The 18,671-nt window shown below is 48.7% G+C and overlaps 1 protein-coding gene across 11 annotated transcripts in view; it reads left to right on the forward strand.

Moving 5' to 3' along the window:
• The window catches only part of IL1R2 (interleukin 1 receptor type 2), a 142,565-nt gene that overhangs the window by 67,601 nt on the left and 56,293 nt on the right, over positions 1 to 18,671 (forward strand). For 8 of the 11 annotated variants that reach the window (XR_010405744.1, XR_010405743.1, XR_010405742.1 and 5 more), the window contains exon 1: positions 7,944 to 9,892. The exons of 1 other annotated variant lie outside the window; for it this stretch is intronic. Coding sequence is in view for 3 of the 10 variants with exons in the window: in XM_064572649.1 (XP_064428719.1) it covers positions 9,879 to 9,892 (14 nt within the window). In the remaining 7 variants the exon portion in view is untranslated. Of the gene's footprint in view, positions 1 to 1,119; positions 1,487 to 7,943; positions 9,893 to 18,671 lie in introns of those variants that run through there. 2 more of the 11 variants (XM_064572651.1, XM_064572650.1) reach the window with 2 other exon arrangements.

Genomic DNA, 18,671 nt, shown 5'->3' on the forward strand with positions numbered 1-18,671 from the left:
GCCCTTGCCACCAAAGGAAGGAAGCCAATTGCACCCAGAGAGCACAGAGCCTAGTCTGGAAAATGTTTTCTCCATCTCCTTTTTAAAGCATTATAGTCTAAGGCAGCAAGGCTCCAGCAGCACTCAAGTACCCATGGCGGGGTGGGAGTTGGTAGGGGATGGCTTCTGCCCTCAGTCTTCAGCTTGGGTGACATCCTATCATAAATCCCTTCCTCATCTACGAAGGGAGAGGGTGGCCCGGGGTGGCCCTGAGCCTCTTCTTACTCTGACAATCGGTGCATCTGTGGATCTCCAAGTATGAGAACCAAACACATGATGGTGTAAGCTCCTGTAATCATTTCCTTAATTCCACTAGCATTTAGCCTCAAATGGCCCCAAAGCCCTTTGGGGCTTGTTAGAGTGGGCCCAGCTGGCTCCTTCTGTCTTTCAGGATCCAAAGGAGCCAGAGCCTGGGGCCAGGGAGCGCTTGGGGTTCTAAATCCGCAGAGGATTCATATTGGATTGACTGAATCCTAGAGCTAGCTGGCAGATTCCTCCCCGCCCCTCAACCAAGGCTATGATAAAGTCTGGAGATAGAACTCCTTTGGGTACAGGCCCAGGAGGGCAAGTCAGGTGGGCATGTCTGCTCGTGTGTGATCCTCACATTGCCTTCTTGATCACCTGAGTCACTCGGAGAGTGGCCAGGATGACCATGGGGCCATTCATCCTCCTTGAGGCATTGATGGAGGTGACAAGATTAGCATTAGGGTAGGGGCTTTTATTTCTGCCTGCAGAAGTTGGAAGAAAAGGCATGAACCCATGATTTCAGATAAGAGACCATTTACTACCTTATTTGACTTTCATTGTTTTGAGAAGCAGATTAGTTTGAATTACTGGGGAATATATATATATGCAGTTGGAAATCTGTCAAGTACACTCTGTAAATGGATCCAGGCTAACAGAGTGTTCTGAACAGAGATGCCCAGAACAAATAATTATGATTTGTTATCAATGCATCATCACTTTATGGTGTGTGACTATTTCTCCTAAGAATGTAATGTGTACTCACTATAATTTTGGTTGTTTTTTTTAATTAGCAACCCTTTATTTTAATTTAAATTTTATTTATTTATTTGTCAGAGAGAGAGAGAGAGAACAAGCACAAGCCGGGAGAGCAGCAGGCAGAGGGAGAAGCAGGCTCCCCGAGGAGCAAGGAGCCTGATGCAGGACTCGATTCCAGGACCCTGGGATCATAACCTGAGCCGAAGGCAGATGCTTAACCGACTGAGCCACCCAAGCCTCCCAGCAACCCTTTTCAATACAGATGGAATCAGAGTAAATTTCACTCTAGACCTATTTCCCAAACTGTCAGCATTATTGACGCCCCTATTTTTACTGGATTAGTGTCATCAGATCAAGGCTTATAGACATCCCAAAGGCAAGGGGGTGATGCGCTACACACTCGATGGGTGAGAACAGATGATGCCAGTTGCTGAGACCAAACCCGGTGAGAAATGACATCTGAACTACCCTAGTATTGGTTATTGGCTGGCCAGCATCTCACCTGCTATAAATTGACATTCATTTGTTTATGTCTTTATTGTTGTCATTTCCCCCACTAGAGCATGAAGTCTCAGGGCCGAGCACAATGCTGGGCTTGCAGAAGGGGCTCAAAATTGAATTAGCGAAATGAATGAATGAACGAACGAATGGGATGCTCCTCCAAACCTTGGTCTTTTTCTGAGTTTAGTTTAATGTGAATTGGAGTCTGATCCCTATGACGGACCTGATTCCAGGGTAGAAACTGGAAGCTCAGCTCTTCTGATCTAGCCCAGTTTCACCTTTGTCTTTCTTATGAACTACCATCTCTGAGTCAGCCTGGAATTTCCCCCGCTTACTTTTTCTTCCTGCAGGAGGCAAAGGCCACAGCCCTGGAGAGCGTGAGCAGTTCAGCTCCTCAGGTAGTGGCTCTCAATCCTGTCAGGCAGCACATGAAAATAACTGGGGGAGCTTAAAACGTATTGACTAGCCCATCTCCACCCCTTTCAAGGTCCAATTGGTATGAGGGTGGGTCTGGGCAGCAGTATTCGTTAAAGACGTCTCCTGTGCAGCCAGAATTGAGAACCGCTGGAGTGGCGCGTCTTGAAGTTATGTTGGTATCAAACATCCGGATGGCCAACAGACACATGAAAAGATACTGAACATCACTCATCGTCAGGGAAATGCAAATCAACACCAAATGAGATATTACCTCACACCTGTCAGAATGGCTAGTATCAAAAAGACAAGAAATCAGTGTTGGTGAGGATGTGGAGAAAGGGGGAACCCTCGTGCCCTGTTGGTGGGAATGCACACTGGTGCAGCCACTGTGGAGAACAGTATGGAGGTTCCTCAGAAAGTTAGAAATACCATATGACCCAGTAATTCCACTTCTAGGTATTCACCCGAAGAAAACAAAAACGCTCATTTGAAAAGATATGTGCACCCCTATGTTTATTGCAGCATTATGATAGCCAAGGTAGGGAAGCAACCCAAGTGTCCATCGAGAGATGAATGGATAAAGAAAATGTGGTATAGGGGTGCCTGCTTGGCTCAGTCAGTGAAGCGTCCAACTCTGGATTTTGGCTCAGGTCATGATCTGGGGGTCATGGGATCAAGCCCCACGTTGGGCTCCATGCTCATCGGGGAATCTGCTTGAGATTCTCTCCCTCTCCTTCTGCCCCCCACCAAGCGATCTCTTTCTCTTTCTCTCTCTCAAATAAATAAATCTTTAAAAAAAAGATGTGGTATCTGTACACAATGGACTATCACTCAGCCATAAAAAGAGAATGAGATCTTGTCATTGCCATCATCATGGATGAACTTAGGGGTAACTATGCTAAGTGAGATAAGTCAGACAGAGGAAGACAAGTGCCATATGATTTCATTTATATGTGAAATCTAAAATAAAAAACAAGACAGACAAAACAGAAACAGACTCATAAATACAGAGAACAAACTGGTGGTTGCTAGAGGGGAAAGGGTGGGGAATAGACAAAATAGGTGAAGGGGATTAAGAGGCCCAAAGTTATAAAATTACTAAGTCACAGGGATGAAAAGAACAGCATAGGAAATACAGTCAGTGATATTGTAATAACTTTGTATGGTGACAGATGGTGACCATACTTACCATGGTGAGCATTTCATAAAGTATGTAAATATCGAATCACTATGTTGTACACCTGAAACTAATATAATATTGTATGTCAACTATATGTCAATTAAAAATTGAAAGAAAAGAGAAGACATTGTGAGGATCAGAATCATCTAGGGGGCTGTTAGGCACCTGTTGTTCCGTCTCTCCCTAGGTTCTTCTTCTTTTTTTTTTTTTTAAAGGTTTTATTTATTTATTTGTCAGAGAGAGAGAGAGAGAGAGAGAGCACAAGCAGGGGGAGAGGAAGGCAGAAGGAGCCCGATGCGGGACTCGATCCCAGGATTCTGGGATCATGACCTGAGCCGAAGGCAGACGCTTAACTGACTGAGCCCCCCAGGCGCCCCCCTAGATTCTGATTTCTAGTCTGAGGTGATGGTTCAGAACGTGCGTTTTCTGCCAGGCCCCCTGGACGTGCTGCTGCTGTCAGCCTGGGCCACACTTGGAGAATGGCTGCCCCGGGACTGTGGCCCGTCCGCCCCTGATTCTCCCAGACGCAGAGCTTCCCGCTTCCCGCCCGAGCCGGGCCGGTGCTTCCTCCCTCCAGCCGCCGCACTCGCTCGGCCCGCCGCACTGGCCTGCCCTTTGCGGACAGGGCGCAGAAAACAATTAAAAAAAAAAAATCTACTCTTTTCGACCCAAAGGAGATTGGCATGCTTGGAAAGGCGTTTGACCTGAGGGGGACCTGGAGCGCCCTGCATGGGGACCAAGCGCCTGGAAGCGGACACACTCAGAGGGGGTTGGGCTGCGGGCTCTGGATGGGGCGGGGCGTTCCGGGGAGGCGTGCTTGCGGCTGAGTGCGGTGCTACCTCTAGGAATGGGCGAGCCCTTGAGGGGTCAGCAAGGCCTGGGCGTCAGAGCCTCAGAGTACAGCCATGGCTAAGAAAAGTCACGGCTAATACAGGGCAATTGTTGGCCCTGAGCTGGGCAGACAGAGCAATGGGGTTCCCTGCGGATTCGTGTTGAAGTGACTCTAAAAACACAGTCTAGTGCATAAAAGTCACCTCGGCGTGTAACTGCCCGTAGCCGCTCACTCCACCAGCCTCTCGTAGGCCAGGTTAGGGCGTGAGGCCGGCATCCCCCGTCCCTGTCCGGCGTCTCCCTCGGCCGCAGGTTGTGGCCCCAGGCTAGCTGCAGCCGCGTGACGTCACTGCCACAGGCCCACGGGGCAGAGGCAGTGGCCTCAGAAGCGCCGGGCGAAGCAGGACCACGTGTGACCACTCTGCGTGTCATTTCCTGGGGAAGCCGGAGCGCCAGCCTGTGACAGGACTCGGATGAACGTGGATTCTCCCCTGTGATGAACGTCAGTTGAGGCCCTCGTTGCAGCCGCCCAAGCCCGCTGAGCGAGCACAAGCGCTGAGCCTGCTCGTGACTCCCTGCCCCGGGGGCCAGGAGTGTCAGAGGGCTGGGTGTCACCGGCGGGGGGGTGGTTACTGTGAGGCTGTGTGTTATATAACGTGATACACAGATGAGAAGGTCATGGGTGCATTTGGAGACCCGCAGGGTGAGTCAGTCCCCGTCACTGCTTTCCAGAAGTGTGGGGCTTGGCTGTCAGCTGAACAAAGCAAAATGTTCGATAGGTTACTGAGAGCTGATTAGAAGGCAGAGAGAGGTCTCCTGATTCATGACAAGAGCTGCCCAGAAACTGGCAGCTATTAGGGCAGCTGGGGTGATACTCCAGCAGGCGGTTCGGGGCTGCGGGGGTGTGAGTGACCAGAAAGGCCGTGTGACCCAAGACTTGCAGTCACCTAAGGCCAGGGAGGATGACGTGGAAGTTGTGTCTCCCAGTGAGTTCCATATATTGCCTTTGAGGTTTGTGTGAGTCCTCCAGCACTTATTTTTTTAAAAATGTAAACACTTCATACATACTGATGATGCCTGTTACTCAGTTTGGGCCTGGGTCTTTGAGCTTTAATATACTGAGAGCTTCTTTTGAAGTTTTTCAGATTTGTTGCAGGGTCTCTCTCCTTGCCCGCTGGAGCCGGGCCAGGCACCAGAAGTAGTGATTATTGGTTACGCCGGGCTGTGGGAGGCTGGCCTGGCCCTGGGGAAGCTAGGATAAAGGGTTGTGCTTCACTAAAGAGAACCCCAACCCCGCAAACCCAACACACACACACACACACACACACACACACACACACCCCTAAAAGTCCTAGCATAGAGACCATTTTTAAACCACCTTTCTTGTGAATGTAAAGGCAATTTGGTAAGTCTTGTAACAGGAGTGAAGGGAGTCAATGAGGAGAAGAGCAAGCTTCTGGGGTCAGTGGGCAGTGGGAGGCCTGGAGGCAGGAAATATGAGGAGGTGGTGCTGGGTGGCCCCCGAGAGGTGGGTGGACCGCTGAGGGTGGGCTCTGGTGGTAGGTTCTGGTTGGGATCCCAAAGTTGCTGTCTGATGGTTTTTCCACCGCCCCCTGCTTCTAAGCCCGGTGGGGGTAAATCCACACCAGCTCTCGTCCTGGCGAGCCCAGCAGCTGGCCGTGCCTTGAAGGCTTCGGTCTGGAGCCCTGCTTTGGCAAGGGGCAGAAAAGCAGCACACCAGGTGTCCAGGAGGGCAGCGTCTCTCTGCCCCAGGTGCGTCAGGACGGTGTTGTGCCTGGTCGTGTCGGTGGGATCACGATTTGGGTTCTTCTCTTTCCGTCTAGACCTGACCAGAAAACAACCTGGACCACTGGCAGGCCAAGTCCTGCCTACTCTTGCTGGGGGGCCTTGAGCTGACTCTCGCACATGGATGAGCATTGCATGGCTTATTATAGAGATTGGATATCATAAGGAAATTGTCCCTCTTTCTGGTTCTAAAGAAAATAAATTTTTGTTCACCCCTCCCATAGAGCGGAGAAATGGCTCTCTCTCTGTGAGGAGCCCGTCAGTGCTCTGGATGGAGGGCTTCTAGGTTTTCCTCCTGGGCAGGCCACGTCCCCGGCACTGGTGTGTCTTGGGCCCAGAAGGTGGAAGGGCAAGGCAGGAAGCAGGGGCATCCATTAAGTGCAGGGGAGACACTGGGCCTCAAGTCAGAGCAGGTGGGGCCTGCCTGGTGCCTCTGGAACCTCACCGCAGGGCAGGGCTTGGCTGTGTGGCTGCAGGAACAGGGGAGTGGAGGGCTGGAGGGCTCTGGATTGGGTCTGGGCATCATTGAAAAAGAGAGTTAGCCTGAAATGGGACTGGTGTCCGGCTCCCCTCCCCCCATGCTCTGGGCCCTGCGAGCAGGTTGCAGGGAGAGTGGGCACATTCTCGTCCCTTGCAAGGGTCTCTCTGGAAAGCAAGGTGGGGAGAAGGAAGCAGAAGGGGCGGTTTACAAGAAAAAGCCTTTCCAAAACGAAGGTTGGATTTTCTCTGAATTGAACTGCAAAGTACGACCGCTCCTGTAGATCTCAAAAGCTCTATGCAGACTCTGCCTACACTTGCTAGGACTGCTCAGCCCTTTGTGTGAAGGAAATGGTGGTGTTCCAATCCACGGTCATGTAGAGTGCTTTTCTAGGCTTCGGTTTGCAATCATAGAGCACAGACTTTGAAAACTGAAAGCAATCTCTGAACTCATGTGCCGCTGAACAATGGTCCCCTGACTGTGCCCCCATCCGAATTCCTGGCGCCTACGATTATGTGACCTTCTATGGCACAAGGGGTTTTACAGATGTGATACAGGTAAGAATTTTCAGGTGGGGAGATTATCCTGGCTTATTTGGGTGGGCCCCGAATATAACCACCAGCATCCTCATAAGAGGGAGCAAAGAGCTCAAAGGAAGAAGAAGGTCACGTGATGATGGGAGCAGAGGGAGAAAGGGGATGTGCTGGAGGCCACAGTGAACAAATGAGGACAACCTCTAGAAGTCCATTTTCCCTGGGAGCCTTCAGAAGGAGCTCGGCATCGCCAACATCTTGATTTCAGGCCACGGAGACCAACGTTGGACCCATGTCAGTTCTTCCAGAACTGTAAGCGAATTAGTGGGTGTTGGATGAAGCCACTATTTGAGGTAATTTGTGACAGAAGCAACAGGAAACTGATACAGACCTCGTTTACCTCAGCTCTCTCTTCTCACAGATGAGACCTAAGCCCATGGGCAGTCAATATTTTCATGTGTAGTTTGTGAATTTGTTAATTATGTATGGGGACGGGTTGATGTTTCCCCTGCCTCTATGAATAAGACATGAGAGTTTTTTTCTCTTATTGGCCAGCTGACCAGAACAGGCCTTGGGATTTTAATTTTATGGGGTCTGATTGATAAATTGATCCTATGGGTTTGATAACCATATTTTCTTGAATCCACATGAAGGACTCTCACCTGATAGGAATGAGTGAATTTAGCTGGATAATTTGACAGAGGCTGTCCCAGCAAACCAGAGACAAACAGTCTGTTATAAACCATGATGTAGTGGTCAACACAGGCTCTTTGCTCCTCCAAGCTCCCTTCTCACGGTTCCTTACCCTCCACATCATAGGGGAGGAAAGGGGGTTGGAACCTTGCCACAGAGAGGTTTTCAGAAGATGCTGTTATTTTCTGACCCAAAATAGACTTGGGAAAGGCCTGGGTTCAAAAAATGAAGACTCATTGCTTCAATCCTTGCAATAAACATCCTGGGTTACTTTCACCTCAAACCTCAGAGGATTTCGAGATACTTCAGAACATTCTGTGCCTTGTCCATTTCCCTTCAGTTGGTGGAGAAATTGAACCAAACACTCTGGTGATAGTGAGGAGAGGACAGTGGAGACAGTGGAGATGGGGGGGGGGGGGGACATGGAGGAATGCGGGGAGGGCAGCCATTGTTCCATGAGGACTTTTGGTGACGGTTGGGGTCTGAGGCATTAGTTCTTGAAAGGGCTATTCAAGCAATTCTTGTGTCTTCATGATCACATTTTCCCATTGAAGACGTGAGGTTCTGTAAATTCCTCTTTATGGATCACAAGATCAGCAGTTATACTTCAATATGGCCAACAGCAGACCGCATGGTTTCACTTCCTCTCTTTGGCTATATTAAGCTGTGGGCTTCCTTGTGCTGTCTAGCGAACACATCCCAGCCAAGGGAAGGTTATCTAGGTCTGGTGTGTTTGGTTGACCACAGAGAGAGCGAGGACAGGACTCAATTATTTGCATAACCCTCATCTCGGGATGATGAGGTATTTGGGGGTGAATTTACACCCTTGACATTACTTGGCTTGACCCAAAATTTATAGCTCGAACTTCAATCGAACCATGTCAAAATTTTGGAACAAAACCAGATATTCCCCCTTCAACTGGTCCTTGGAGAAAGAATAAACATGGATACAGTGTAACATTTACCCTTTGGCCAACAAACTCCACTTTGGGGGTATTACAGCTTCCACCATGAAGTTACGTAAGTCAATACAGCTTCCTCACTTGTGGTCCCCCTAAGTACTTGGACCTCAATTTGTGCCCACCTCTAAGTTTCCATCTAGGTCCAACATTGTATTTTTCTCAGATTTTTTTTACCCGATCTGAGCTATGATTCCCTGGGAGTTCTCTTCCTTGTTAGCAAAAGGATAAAGCTAGGGCCCATGGGCTCTTTCAACTTCGAGCCATTTGTTTTGGATATGAAAATCCTAAGACTTGTCTCTAAACATTTCTCTCCCTTTTCACCTGTAAGAACCCCAGTATCTGAGTCAATTAGACGGCAAGTGTCATTAAGGTTAGCAACATGGATTTTAAAGGACATTTGGATGAGTGTTCTTTTCCATCCACCAACAGGGGGATCTATATACACCTCTGCCCACACTATGCAATGGCCCAACAAGAGGACACGGGGACCCGGAGGGTTCACGTCACAGTCACATGCCCTGTTCCTGGTCAAGTTCTTATCCTCTCCCATGTGGCTCCCTGTTCATATCAAGGAGGGCACTGGACCTAGGGGTCCAGTCAAGCCTGTCTGGGCGGACAGCAAGGGCAGTGAATCCAGTAGGGGGAGGGCTGCCGTTGGTTCTGTGCATCTGAGGACTTGCATGGGGTCCCAGTGGGCTCTGGGCAAGCTCCTGCAGCAGCCTCGGGTCAGGCTCACCCCCTTGGCTCCCTCCTCTCTAACGCCTGGCCACCTGGTGACTGCTGAGGGGGACAGAGGAGACATCAACATAACCTCTGGGCCTCCCAGGGGGAGTGAGGAGACATTTGTTCTGTACCGACATGACCTAGGACCGAAGTTCCATTTCCAGAGGACAAACTCTTCAGTTCGGCAAATCCCACAGGTGGTAATAAAGACTTGGAGAGTCCTTCACTTAACAATTAAACATCATATAAGACTGGAAACCGGGGGACACAAAGCTTAACTTCCCTCCTATCCCCGAAGGGATGTTCCGTGGGGGCGAACATCAACTGTCCCACTGGCTAAAGACCCCAAGACCTCCTTTCCTCTTTGACGGGGCCAGGGCCAGCGAAATAGACATCACTTTAAAACCACCTCTCAGCTGAAGTATGTAAGTTTTAGCGAGTCACAGAAAAAATAGGGAAACTTACGCACAGTTTCCTTGGCCACTTCCCCATCTGAGTGATCATGCACCCAGTGCCGTCCCCCGGAGGGTGCTCCCCTATGAGGAGGGAAAAGGTGTGTCCGCAGCCACTCAGTCAGAGAGAGTGACACAAGCCCTATTAGGAAATCCCTGGAGGACGGGGATATAAATCTCGGCCTGGATTGCCGAGTTTCCACTGAAGGTAAAAGTCGGGCCTGGCAGCCTTCCCCAGGCGAGAAGCAACAAGGTCGAAGAATGCAGGGCTGCAGGTAAGAAGCTTTTGAGAGAGAGAGAGAGAATGGGAGAGAGAGGGAATGAGAGAGAGAGGGAATGAGAGAGAGGGAATGAGAGAGAGGGAATTACAGAATGAGGGGGAGAGAGAGAGAGGGAGAGAAATCTGGGGGTTAGGACCCTTGGATTCCATTTCAGGATGGAGCTTCAGGTGGCTTTCCTGTTGTCTCTGGACCTTGGGTGCCTTCGCTGGGTGGCATTCCTCATCTCTTCAACCTTTGTTTTTCGGAAGGTGACCCTGACCTTCTTGGGCTTCAGTGTTTCTGTCAAAAACGGGCTAGATCAGAGGATTTCTGAGGATCTTCTATGATTCGAAGTGACAGGCAAAAATGCTGTGGGATCCAGTTAAAGGAGATTCATAGCTGCAGACAGGTCACCTTGGGAGAAGCTGTGCCTATGAGGCTTACCCTGAATTTAGAGGTTTTCTTCTTTGGAAGGTCAGGGGGTTTTCTGGTATGGCATATTTTCTTTTTAAAAGTAGGTGTAACTTTTCTCACACTCGAGCTTTCAGACCTGGCTGAGCGCCAGTGTTCTGGGTTGTCTTGGAGGAGTAGCAAGCGGATCATGGTGCGAAAGTGTGAGCCGTGGGACTAAAAGGTCTGTGTTCAAGTTCTGACTTTGTCTCTTCCTAGCTGTATGATGTCACATGTGTGTCCATATCATAACTGTCCTTAAAAAATTCTATACTCTAGTGAATAAGGGGTACCATCTGAATAGAGATCATCTACCCAGTGGCCAGCAGCTTGCCAGTAATCGAAAGCCAGGAAGCATTAAGCTTACCTTCATCCCTTGCTTTGTTCTTGTGAAATAATAACACTGGGTACAGTTTTTTTAAATAAAGTTGCTTTTTATCCTCAATTATAATTAAATAAATTGCACAATTTATTCTTAACGTCTCAGTGTCCCCATCTGTAAAATAGTGAACTCAGTGGGGAGGCTCATAAGGTGGTGGGAAAAGTAAATGAGTATGAATCATGTAAGGCACTTGGAGTAGCTTGGCGCACCGTGGGTGCAGCCGAAACGTTGGCTCTCACTCTTTGGCACTCTCTCTCGAATCCCTCCTTGGAAGTCCTTTGCTCCTCGTGGAATCCCAGCTCCCTCAGGAGCCCCCTACCTCGTGGCCCCCAGCTCTGCCACTGATGTGCTGTGATCCAGGTCAAGCCTCCTCTCTGTCTGGGTTTCCTCTTCTGTAAATAGGCAGTTGAGTGACTTGATCTTGCAAGGCCCTCCTAGCTGTGTGGGGGCCTGCAGTGGGATGCTGCCAGCTTCCGTCTCTGCAGTTCACCCCACCCCACCAAGCTCACTCTTGCCCTGGCCCGTCTCTCTGATCTCTGCCATCCCAAGAGGGCAGTGGGCCCCTTCCTACAGGCTCAGGGCGATATCCCCACATGCAAAACAGAAAGAGCACCTTCTCTCATATCTCATTAGTTTTGTCTGGTTCCATTGCATTTCCAGTGTTTTAGCCTCTTTGGTTACCCTAAAAGGCCAGCAGGAAGCTTGGATAAGGTCAGAGGAGCTGGGAGGACAGTCTCTGCCCCATTTGTTCCCAGCTGCCTGGGAGCACCTCCCAGGCCCTACCAGCAGGTGTCCCCTCAACCTTCTGACTCCCGCCGGACTTCACATCCCAGCTGTTACACAACAAACCCCTGTGTGATCAAGACCCTCAGACCCCGTCTCCCCTCCCTTCCCCCAGGCTAACAGAATCAGTGTCACGTGCAAACGCAACTGACAAAGCTCGAGTTGTATGTGTTCGAGTTGTCTTTTTCTGTTACCATTACCAGCTGTCTGGACAGGGGCACATGGTCATGACAGTGGCTTTGGCCAGTGCTTTTCAACCTTGAGGGTGCATTAGCACCCCTGAGGCTTAGTAAGCAGACTGCTGGATCCACTCAGATTTTGATTCAGTACTTGTGTGCAGGATGTCCGAGGTAGAAGGTCCCAGGTGATGCTGACGCTGCTGGTCTGGGGACCACACTTTGAGAACCACTTCCTTAGGCGATAACAAGAGGTTTTACATCCAGTGGCAAACTGACCAGGGAGTTGTTTCAGGACAAGAACGTTTTGAGGGCATTTTCAAAACAGAACTCACAGGGACCTGCCGGGTGTGACATGAGGGCTAGAGGCTGGAGGTCTTAAATAGGAGAATTCTATTTAACAGATGGGCAAACAGGCACAGTGGGAATAATAAGTATCTCAGTGTCTGGAACTTGACCTCAGACTCCTACCAGTTTTGTTCTCCACTTATGAAGGAACAGTGCTTAACATAGGAGGGAAGAAGGCGGCAAAGGGCAGCAAAAAGATGAAGGGAATATGGAAGCTTCTGTGCCTGGCTGATGGGCCAAATCCAGCGAGGCCACAAGAGAAACAGTGATGGAGTTGTTGATCCTCTAGCATCTCAGAGTCCCTGCTCCAGTGGTTCTCAGCCCTGGCTGAATGTTACCATCACCTGGGGAGCTCTTAAAAATCCCTGTACCTGGAACCAATTACATCATTAATGTTGGGGGCTGGGACCTGGGCTTTAGTAGTGTTTAAAGCCTTCCAGGCAGTTCTGATGTATAACCCCAAGGCTGAGATCCACTGCACTATTCCATCTCTTACACTCCTTACTGTCCCACCTTTTATTAACTCTTCAGGGACTCCTTCTTTCTTCCTTCAAACCCTGTGTTCTGAACCTGTAATTTATCTGATGAATTTCAGATAAATGGGCATTTTAGTCACCAGTAGCGTGAACAGAAGAGAAGTCTGAGAATCTGTATTAAACTCCTTGCAACGTTTCTGAAACATACTTTGGTTAAGAACCTCTGTTTCATATTAAGCATAAATAATTTCCTAAACACAAGGAGGTGAATGATTATGGCATTTGATTGTGGGCCAAAAGAGTCCAACTTGGGGCACGTGGGTGGCTCAGTCGTTAAGCGTCTGCCTTCGGCTCAGGTCATGATCCCAGGGTCCTGGGATCGAGCCCCGAATCGGGCTCCCTGCTCAGTGGGAAGCCTGCTTCTCCCTCTCCCACTCACCCTGCTTGTGTTCCCTCTCTCACTGTCTCTCTCTCTGTCAAATAAATAAATAAATAAATAAAATCTTTAAAAAAAAAAAGAGTCCAACTTAAAACGAATTATCTTAAAACCAGTAACTTAGCTTCTGGATGTTGGTTTCACTCATCAGATGACAGGGATAGGGTAGGGAGCAGAGGTTCTTTGCTATTGTTAAGGATCTCTGGAAAGTGTTCATACCACCCAAAGTTTTCATGAAACGTCAAGGGGAAATTTAAGAATACGTGGACTTCAGTGGGGATTTCAAACTTGAGTGTACTCGGGGACCACGCAGTAGGTCAAACCTGTGAGGCTATGAGTGATGAGGCCAGTGGCCAGCTGGAATGAACTTGTCTCTTGGGAAAGACATTCAGTGAAGACTAACATTAACATTCTGGCAGAATAATGCATACTCACAAGCTGAACTGGCCCAGGTCCCAGTTCGTGATTTGCGGACTGGTTTTGACAGCTTCTCACAATATGATCACATACCCTCTGAGTGAAAGGGATGAAGGGCAAATCCTGACCCTCCCCCCACTTTTATTTGTATTTCCTTAGAGGAGTTACTTAACTCCTGTAAGCCCCAATGTCTTCATCTCTGAAATGAAAATAATAATACATAGTTCACTCAATGTTGGGGAAATTAAAGGAAACTTTTGCCTACTGCCTGGCATTTATTGATGTTCAGTAAATGTTAGCTAACATCACCATCTTCAATATCACCATCATCAGATTATACAATTCTGACAGCAAAATTTCAGAAACCACACTGAAGGGCTGCAGTGATCAGGGCACAGGGATTTAATATAATCTCTGCTCTCACTCCATGTAGGCATCTGCCTACTCTATTTAAGAATAAGCCGATCTAGGGTGCCTGGGTGGCTCAGTTGGTTAAGCGACTGCCTTCGGCTCAGGTCATGATCCCGGAGTCCTGGGATTGAGTCCTGCGTCGGGCTCCCGGCTCAGCGGGGAGCCTGCTTCTCCCTCTGACCCTCTCCCCTCTCATGCTGTTTCTCTGTCTCTCAAATAAATAAATAAATAAAATCTTTAAAAAAAAAAAAAGAAGAAGCCAATCTAAAGACCAGAGCTTCTCAACTGCCTAGAAATCTTGTGGATATGTCCGTAATTCCAATGCCTAAGTCTGAGGTGGAGCCTGAGATTTTGCATTTCTTCACAAGTGATGCTGCTGGTCCATGGACCACACTTTGAGTTGCAAGGCTTCAGAATATTTGGGCTAAGGTTTTCTTACTTGGGAGCAAGGAAGAAGTGAATGTAAAGCGTTGGAAGGGTCCTGGATTTTGTAGAGCTAATATTCATCAGACTGGTTTTTTTTAAATGTCTGTGGTAGGCAGAATTCTAAGTGACCCCCACTACCCATGTCCTTGTATAACTCCCCCTCCCCCGAATGAGGGTGCACTATATGAATGTGATGGGATATCGCCCTCATGATTAGATTCGCCTTATACCACAATTGCAGGTATAATTTAGGACCCTGACAAGTTGACTTGAAGTTAATCAAAAGGAATTTTCCTGAGTGTGCCTGACACAACCAGGTAGCCCTTTAAAAAAAAAGGTCTAGAGGTCAGAGAGACACGAAGCAACATCTGATGCTGCTCTAGTGGCCTTGAAAAAAAACAGTCTTGTTGTGGAAATGGCCACAGGGCAGGAAACAGTGGGCAGCCTCCAGGTGCTGAGAGTGGCCTTGGCTGACAGCCAGCAAGAAAGTGGGGACCCCAGTTAATACAATCACAAGGAACTGACTTCTACCAATAGACACATGGAACAGAACCTTGGGCTTTGATAATCTGTTACACACTCAGCAGAGACTTCATCCAAATTGAGACCAGACATCCGACCCGCGACAGAATGACTAATGAATGGGTGTTATTTTAAGTCACCGAGTTTGTGGGATTTCTACACAGCAATAGAAAACGAATACGATGTCCTAATTCTTCTCTTTGATTGCTGTACCTATCAGTCCAAGGTATAGACAACCTAAAACATCTCAGTAGCTTAATACGACACAAGTTTCTCTGGCTCATGCTGTATCAGTGTCATTGGTCAGCTGTGTCAGACCACGACAGCACGTCATAGCCACTTGAGGACATTTTCAAAAGAGAACTCATGGATACCATCTGTTGGATTGTTTTGACATGGGTGCCAGGGTTGGAAATAGGTGTTTCTCCTACTTAACAGAAGGAGAAACAGACATGGAGACACAACGGAGTGGATCCGTAGATGGAAATAGACCTCAGCCTCCTATCGGGACGACCTGATAATCCTATGTGGCCACCATCAATAAACAAGGGCTCAGAGAAAAGGGTATTGGAGGGTAGGGCACCAGAAATGAAATGTATAGGCTTGGAAGTGACCCTTGTCCCTCGCGTTTACTTTTCATGGCTATAACCAGTCATGTGGCTATGCCTCACTTTAAGGTACAGAGACGTGGCATCTTATGTGTACCCCAAAGTAGAAAAGTACCAGATATTGGTTGGCGTGAGTCTGTCTACCATGGCATGTTGCTCAGTTAGGTGGGAATGGGAGGGGAGGAGGCAGGATCTCAGACTGTTCAGCTTCACAGATCTCTTCTTGGCACTGGGGCAAGGTGGTCGGGTGTCGAAACACTGAGAGTAGCCAGAGGGGCTCTGTGTGTGAATGGAACGCTCACTCCCAGCCACTCCCTCCACAGAGGAGGGCCAAGGGCTTCTGGGGACTTTTTGGGTCTGTGGAAAGCCCAGTCAGTCTGGGCTGTCTTCAAGCTAAATAGTGAGCTTTCTTGTGGCAAGGGATTTCCCCACACAGTAGAGATAAAAATTGCTTGGGTTTTCAATTGTTTGTTTTTGCTTGACTTTTATCTGCTCATATGGACATGCTGAACACAGGGCTGGGGTAAGCTGCCACCTTTTGTGACCCTCAGAGGATAAGCCATTCTGGGTGGGCACATTTTCTAGAGATGGAAGATGATCTTTCAATGCATAAAGAGAAGATCCCCCCTTTTTTTGACAACTTAATTTTGAAAGGCAATATTTCTTTTTTTTTTTTTTTAATATTCTATTTATTTATGAGAGAGAGAGAGAGAGAGAGCACAAGCAGGGGGAGGGGCAGGCCGGGGTAGAAGCGGATTCCCCGCTGAGCAGGGAGCTGGATGTGGGAATTGATCCCAGGATCCTGAGATCATGACCTGAGCTGAAGGCAGACGCTTAACCGACTAAGCCACCCAGGCGTCCCTGGAAAGAAATATTTCTAAAATATACGTAGCATGGTGAAAATTTATACTCACTGCAAACTGATGCCAAAAAATATACCTTTCATAACTTTTCTGACAAGAATCTCATTTGGTGTTCGAGGTCCCTTTTCATTAGGAAAGGGGAATTAAACCTACTAGTACCATGTCATCTCCATCTTGCTGGCTCACATCTGCCTCTCTTAGATTTATTCAGTCTCTTTGGGGGTAAATGCTCAGGCTTTCAGAGTTTCTCACCTATTGCTTTCTTCTAGCTAGGAAGGAGTCTGAGAGTAGGGAAGCCATGTCCCCAGGGCATGATGGGGAAGGTGGCAGTCCACACCTGATGGCCTGGGGCCTTCACTGGTTTCCAAGGAGATGTCCCTGAACCTGGCTGGTCATGGGGTGTCCTGCTGAATCTACTGCTGAGGTCTGCATCTGGGAAAACCCTCGGTCTGATCTTGCAGCTGGGTCAGAGCCACCACAATGGCCAACTTGGGCCCACTGTGCCCCTCCCTGGCTCCACAGGCTCTCTGTGTCTTGGCCACGGCCATGGCCATGTTTCTCCCCTGGCTTTGATTGACTACTTATGCAGGTGATACTCAAAATATTTGACAACCAGCAGGGGACGAGCACCAACCAATCAGAACAGATGCTACGGTATCTGTTGCTAGACCATGAGGATCTCCGAGGAGCCCCAAGAAAGGCATGGTAGCAGAGGGCAGAGAGCTTAGGGCTTAAGTAAGTGATACTTACCAACTGGTGGAGACATGTTTCCGTATTTGGCCACACTGCTCCTTATGGATTGAATATCCAGCTCCAGGTCACCTTGTCCTTCATCACGGCAGCCCCAAATTAGCCCAGATCTCAGTTTACCTCCCCTTCCCTACAGGAAGCACAGAGAAATATCCGGATTTCTTCCCCATCAGTGAGAAACTGAGGCTAGCAGGCCTTCTGTCTCTTTGCATTCGGGTTTTGAACTCAGAGTCGGGAGCCGGCCAATATGCCTACTTCCTCTTGTGGTTTCCTTCCTTTTACCCTGGAGTCCCCCAAAGCCTTTTCTTCTACTTCCCCTTCCTACCAGGGAGGAATATGTCACATGCACTTCCTTCTCTCCTTTCTGAGGAGGGCTTTGCTCTTCCCTTTTCTTTGGCCCATAGGGGCAGAAGAATTGGAGATAGTAAGAGAAATACATTGGAAGGTAATTAAACTATTATCCTCATCACATACGTTATGCACTGCTCCAACTTAGAGAAAGAGGATTCTGAACAAAATTTAACTGTTTTTCGTGATTCAGGGAAATCCTCACGAACATCAACCGTTTCGTGCTGTGACACCCTCATACCCTCAGTCAGGCGCGGGGAGGTGGAGGGGACCACTGGTGTCTGCTCTTAATGGCTCCTGATTGCTGTGCTTTTTGGTTTTTGCACTGTCTTAATGTTTTTCTTTTCTCCCCCCGCCCCACATCGCATCTGTCTTAATGTGTTTCTGTCTCCTGCGTTATTGGGCCATCAGCTGCCTCTCTCTTCCCTGGGTGCTCTCTTCCGCCAGCCCACTCCCTCTTTCTAATTTGCTACCTCTAATCTGCGTTTGATTAAGCGTTCTGGTCTTGTCCTGCTGCATAACAAAGTGCCCCAGAATTTAGCAGCTTACAACAAACATTTTATTATAACTCATACGTTCTATAGGTCATGAATTTGAGAGAGGCACAGCCAGGTGATTCTTCGTTCCACGTGGTTTCATTGAGTTCAAGCAGTGAAACTCGGCTAGTGAATAGACCCTTCTGGGGAGTCTAAGATGGCTTTACTCACATGGCTGGTGCCTTTGAGGGGATTCCTGTGAGGCCAGACATAGCTGGAACCATGACTCAGACCCTCTACATGTGGCCTCCCCTACGAGGTGGTCTCAGGGTAGTTGGACAGCTTACATGGTGGCTGGCTTTCCCCAGAGCAAGCATCCCACGGATGCCAGATGGAAGCGTTCACCCAGCATCATTCTGTTGGTTAGATACCAGTCACAGGCTGGCCCACATTCAAGGGAGGTGAGTTGGACTCCACATTTTGATGGCAGAGTGGCCCAGTCACATCGCAGACGACCACGTAAGATGGGAGATCCTGTGGTGGCCATCCTTAGAAAGGATAATCGCCACTCTGAGAAGCGATAACACTCGTAGACACAGAGCAAGAGGTGCTGCAAGAGAGCTGCCAAGCTGCTTCTGTGAGTAAAATATCCGTGCCTTTGTGCCAGGATCTTATTGGCTCTCTTTTAGCTGTTCAGGTTTTCTGTCCTTGTTTCCTCTGTCTGAGTTATATTTCAGGCGGACAAGTTTTCTGGATGACTGATAATTCAAATATCTGAGGTGTTTACTACATACACTCAGATCATAGGAGGGTGAAAGCCACCTTCAGCTTAGAGGGTGTGCGTCCTGTCCCATAACAGCACAGAGTGTCTGGTTCCTGACTAACGTGAACCAGAGCGTAGCCTAACGGAGCTAGGACCCCC

This window comes from Mirounga angustirostris, unplaced genomic scaffold, assembly GCF_029215605.1.
Source record: "Mirounga angustirostris isolate CCGP_5_RB_7025 unplaced genomic scaffold, mMirAng1.0.hap1 SCAF_10, whole genome shotgun sequence".
Taxonomy (NCBI): Eukaryota; Metazoa; Chordata; class Mammalia; order Carnivora; family Phocidae; genus Mirounga; species Mirounga angustirostris.